The sequence below is a fragment of the Monopterus albus genome, unplaced genomic scaffold (assembly GCF_001952655.1).
Source record: "Monopterus albus unplaced genomic scaffold, M_albus_1.0 scaffold129.1, whole genome shotgun sequence".
Taxonomy (NCBI): Eukaryota; Metazoa; Chordata; class Actinopteri; order Synbranchiformes; family Synbranchidae; genus Monopterus; species Monopterus albus.
The window spans coordinates 1171292-1177024 of NW_018128009.1; the positions used below are offsets into that span (position 1 = coordinate 1171292).

Sequence of the window (5733 nt, forward strand, 5' to 3'; positions counted from 1 at the left end):
GATGAACTCAAATGTAGCTATTCTGACTTTACAGAGCATGTGAACCTGGACCTGTTGTGTGTACGAGATGTCACCTGGACATGGTGAGTGAAGTGCACAAAGTTTCAAGCACTTCAGACCCAGATGACCAGTGGAGTTGGTAATCATTCAGATTTGAACCAAGCGGCACCCTCAGAGGCTGAGCCAGCCAGTGACTGCAGGTGGTGCTGCAGTTCCTCAAATGGCCACTTGAGGCTGACTCCTTTGTGGAGCCAGTCTCCATAGGCTCCCATTTCAAAATGTCCAACTTTACAGCAGAAATAAGCATGCTTTCAGCCTGGGACAACAAATTTTTTTCCCTCCCCCCCCTACAACTAATTAACCCCTTCTGTGGTGACTGTAGAGGGGGTGAATATTTATATAAAGCAGCACTAACCAACGTTTTGCTTCTAATTTTCAACTTTTAAGGCAATGAGAGTCAAAGCAAGCCCCCTCCTGCCCCGTCTCTGAAACTAGGTCATATGTGGCCATGACCGTCTGAGACGGTTGTAGCAGTAATAACTGGCTCCAGAACTAAAGTATACAGAATATAGAGCCTACGGGTTTTGGTAACGTTGTAGTAATACACTGTCAGGGGTTTACATATGTACAATATAGGTATGTAGGTCTGATGTTTGTTGCAGGTGCATCTGCAATAACACAGGGAAATTGTAGAGGAATATTGATACAATACTAATGTTCGGGTCACTATTGCATTACGTTCAGTATTGCACACTCGACTGACGAGCTGAGTTGTATGAAAAATTTCATGTGCTTTGATAGTTTAACAAACTCCCTACTTTTGTGGTGTTGTAAATTTTAAGCTTCTCTCTAAAATGCTACATGGACTGTGTTATGTCAGATATAACTTAAAATGATTTCACTTGCTAATCCAGGACAATGCACGGTTTCTGCTAATTTAACAAGAGAACACTAATATTGCAATCAATTAGAATGACTCCAAATTACAGCCGGAATACTTCAGTACAGAGGTAAACAATTGAAAAGCTAATGTTAGCAGACATCCACATTACCCAGCTACAATACTTGCATGTCTAGCAGAAAGCCACATCTCTATCTTAAGGGCATTGGCACTGAGTGATGGGCAGGATGATCCAGCCACAGGTGGCTAGCTAGCTGTCTAACGAGCTCCACCTTCCGCTGTTTTTGGATTATCTGTAGCAGCGCTACCAAGATGGCGATGGCCAGACTTGAGTTTCAAAATGGCTCTTCAGAAAACCAATGGGTGATGTCACAGTGGATTTGTCCTTTTTTCTTTTTGTCCTAATGCAACACTGTAGGAACTGAGACAAACGTGACTATTGCAAAAAGGCATGAACCTGAGGTTTTGTGCTAGTTGACCCCTGAGCTCCACCTCATCTGTGTCTGAAGAGGCTTCACATGCATCATAGTCTGGATCTTGGTGGTTGTCAAACCACTTGATCCATGCGGTCTGGCCTGTGTGATGACAAAGTGAAGGCTGACTGTAAACCCTGGAGTGTGTTCTATTAGCTCTAGCTGACCCGGTCAGTGTTTGAATATTCATCCTAATGTTTCATGGTTTCATGTGCATATTTGACTTAACGTTCATTATTTCTTCAGGTTACAAATGCTCTTGAGACGTTGTTGAACAGATGAGATCAACTGAGGTGAGAATGTACAGAGTGGCAAAATGCAAAGTTATCATGGGTGTGGTGACTTCTCAATAAATGTCTGACCTGAACTTTATTGTGGACACTGTCTATTACTGAGCAACCCAGTGAAGCAAGTTGTCACCAACTGGTCTGTGACTTGTAATAAGGTTTTCTTTCCTTTCCAGGAATGACCTGGATTTCTCACACTGACCTCGGTAAGCATGTTGGAGACCTTAAACAGTGGGTGCCATAAGCTATAGATGAAACTGGCCTGTGATGAAGATTCTGCCAAATGAGTGCTCTTGATTATAACCCTTACCGTTCCACTTCATTCTGAGGCTGCATGGTTGCTAAACAGCCATTGGTTTAAAAGTTTTCCTCACTTCATTTTAATGATGTACCTGTTTAAAAATGCAGCTGTGAAGCCCTTTGGCCCTGTGGAGATGGCAAAGCTGTGTCTGCTTTAAAGTAAGTACTGAGCTATTTGAGACTCTTGTGAAGACTGCATGAATTTACATTAATACAAAAGTTCATGCCTGATATTTGTTTTTAGGTGGTGACCGGTGCCTGCAGACAACTGACTATCAAGTTTTGTGATGGTTCTTATTTAACCTTGAGAGAGGGACATTTTGTGCCATATTTCTTTTTCATGCCATTTTGGCTGTGTTCAATAAATATAGCTCAAATTTGCCAGAGGATCTTCATTTTTATAAAAACTTGAAGCCGAGCAGTAGTGACAAGACAAAACTTACTGAGGCGCTGAGTCATGGAGCAAAGTGGTTCTCTGTATTAAAGTGTGTGACTGTGGCGACACCTACTGGGCAAACCTTGATATTTGCAAGGCCGGAATAGAAGTGGCCTTAATGTTGCTCCTGAGCTGGGACACAAGATGGAAGATGAGGTGGATGTGGTACATCGTGTGGGAAGAAAGGAGAACAAAAACTTGTCCTGTTTGCCAAAGGGCTGACAAGAGATGAGATCTGGCGGCGCACTAAAGATTCCCCCATATGTAGAGAAATTGGGATCCGCTTTGCAGAGAATTTGATGGAAAGGGAGCCACTTTGGCCCAGGATCAAAAGAGCAGGGTTGAAGAACAAAGCAGCGTACTTCAGAGGTCCCTTCGGCTAAATCAGGAGTGGTCAATTCCAGTCCAGGGATAGTTGGGAAAACAAGCAGGACAGCAGCCCTCAAGGACTGGAATTGGCCATCACTGGGCTACATTGAAGGGCGTAGGATCATGATGTGACTTTATGATGGGTCATACTTCATGTCATCTAAGTTCTTGGTGGCTACTTGAAATAGCGGGCAATGCATCTAAGCTTTTTCTATAACCAAATTCTTGCTACTGTTCTCAAATCACTACAGTTTAGTGTTTTCTTTTTCCTACTTTAGACTTCACTTCTATTCCTTTGTTGAAAGCAAATATTTTGTTTTGCTCTTTGAATACCAGGGGTTTAAAAGCCAGTATTCAAGTGTGGCAGAGGGGAATATGCCACTGCCTTGTGGGGGAAATAATGAACCCTAAACTAAGGAAGACTGAGTGAGTAACAGGATCTTGGTCCCCCACCCAATGCTTTAGGTCTCTGTATAGCAGTTTGTACTTGTCGTGTTGCTAAGGTGAGGTAGGCTCTAGGATTTACTTGATACACGATGGCCCCTAGAGTGTGTATGTGTGCATGCAGGTGAAAGCCCCTCCTAAATGCACAACCCACCCTTCCCCAGACCAACAAGATAAGAGAGACGCCCCCACTCCTTAGTATGGGAATATACCTTTAAACAAGTTCAAATTAACAACAAAGATAATTTATTCATCAGAAGAGTAAGAAAATAAAATCAATTAATAAAACAAGTTGTTTAGTGCTTCTTCTGTCTAGTTTCTCACACACACACACACACAAATATTTTCAAACTCAGTTCAGATTGACATTAAAACTACCAATATTAGACAAAGAACATATTGATAACAGGTGTCTGCTTCGGTTAAGCATTTAAACCAAAAATGTCCTCTCATCAGAAACTTGGATAACCAGTTCAGTCCAAAGTTCACAACACGTCAGGAGTCCACTCCAAAAATCCAGGGAATCCTAAAAAAAATTCGGAAAGGTGATATCCAATTAGGTACGATGATACTCCAGAACTTGTAACATGAATCACTTGGCAGTACTATTCACAGTTCCGCTTAAAAGAGTTGCTTTAGTACAGTCCAGTTTGCATACTTGTTGAACAGAAAAGATCACTTGCTTACCAGCATCCGGTGTAAAGAGAGGTAACAGAGTACATCACCACGCCTCGGGTACGGATGGAGCGCTGGAGAGTGTCCAGGTTTGCAGGATTATGTTGCTCCACTTTATGATCCCCAACGATTGCCCCCGTGATCCTGAAGAGCACAGCTTGATCCGACGAGGCCACAATCCTGTCTCCCGGTGATTCGTGTAGCGACACTAACGATGTACTATCCCACCCAATGAACCATCCAACCTTCTCTAAGAAAACATAAAAATCTCGGCGTAGACCGGGTTTAGAGTTCGTGTGAGCTGGCAAAACAACGTTACGAAACGCGGGAGGAGACTGAGTATTAACTCCGAAAACTCGATAGGCGATCACAGACTTATAGCCTAGCTTCTCACGGTGTAGCTTAGCTTGACACGCGCTTGTTAACACCAACTGAGGCCCAGAAGCAACGCCATGCGACCCCGCTGCATGCTATCAGCCCGACCTTGACTTAAGGCCGCCAAAAAGTTATAGAACTTAGCATGGGAGCAATTGTTCAGGGGGAGTGGCCGCCTGTTTTAACAATTTTCCAGGTAAATTTGTGACACATGTTGCAGATACAGAGCAGCACTGGTTAGGTGTAGTGATAGAAATTGATAATTAATTCTTTGTTATGGTCAATGTATATGGATATAGTAGTGTAAAAGAAAGCAAAGAGCTTCTGTTGAAATTAACAGTGGTAATTGCAGACCTAAAATCCAAAAAACTGAATATGTATTGGTTGGTGGAGATTTCAGTCTGTCACCAGATGAGTGGCTTGACAGGTGGCCATCTAGGTATCCAAATTCATACTGCAACTCTCTTATTATAAATTTTACAAACAATAGCCAAGTGGTTGATATTTGGAGATGCATACATCCACACGACAAGCAGTTTTTTTGGTTTAAACCAAACGCTAACAACAAATCGAGGATTGATTTTTGGTTTGGAACAGAGGCCGTGCTGAGATGCACATCTGACTCTTCGATGTCACAGGCACCTCTCACTGATCACTGTTTAGTCAGGATAGATTTGAAACCTGTTACCAAACCTCTCAAAGGTAAAGGATATTGGAAATTTAATGATGACTTACTGAAACAGGAAGAGTATTGTAATGAAGTTAGGAAGTTGATCTTGACATCAGCCAGGATCCTCGATTTCCTTCTAGCTGGAGAAAATGGGAATTCCTCAAACACAAAATAAGGAAAGACTCTATAAGGTTTAGCAAGAATCTAGGGAAAGGTGCAACTTTGGAAAAAGTATTGACAAAGGTAAATCAATACTGAGCAGCTGGCTGCAGACTGACCTGTCAGTGTTTGTGAGAATATTACTTACAAAGACAGAAAGTCTATCCAGACTTGCTTATCCAGCATATTCATTAGCTATTTCATCTGGAATGATAAAAATGATAAACCAAGTTAACCTAAACTTTATTTGGAGAAATAAATGCCATTATATTGGGAAAAAACAGTGGAGACCGCCGGCAGTTCGCCTGCCCTAATTAAACGGAAGATAAAACCCAGGAGGTGATGTGCAGTGTCCTGTTGACTACCTTGAACCAGCCTCGTCTCCAATGTTTGTGCGGTGGTTTGTGCTTCTGCTCTGGGCTCTGTCCGCAGAGGCCGATTTCCTCCAGCTGGACAGCATCTCCAATATTTCCACTTACTATTTTAATTACTTTTATTGCAACATATGGGAGGGGGAGTGCCAGGGTGAGTATGCATGACCTCAGGACTGTTTGATTCACTATTTGCTATTTCCTTAATTGTGATTTTCTTGTTTCGGCAGGAACACCTAAACCATTATCCAGGGCTTGTGGGTGTCTGAAAAC

General features: G+C 42.4%; 1 protein-coding gene across 5 annotated transcripts in view; it reads left to right on the forward strand.

Annotated features, from left to right (window-relative positions):
* Positions 1–5733, forward strand: part of tor3a (torsin family 3, member A) — a 36251-nt gene that overhangs the window by 2696 nt on the left and 27822 nt on the right. Inside the window, exon 1 of one of the 5 annotated variants that reach the window (XR_002275929.1) lies at positions 3952–3974. The exons of 3 other annotated variants lie outside the window; for them this stretch is intronic. Coding sequence is in view for 1 of the 2 variants with exons in the window: in XM_020612991.1 (XP_020468647.1) it covers positions 5476–5601 (126 nt within the window). In the remaining variant the exon portion in view is untranslated. Of the gene's footprint in view, positions 1–3951; positions 3975–5215; positions 5602–5733 lie in introns of those variants that run through there. One more of the 5 variants, XM_020612991.1, reaches the window with a different exon arrangement.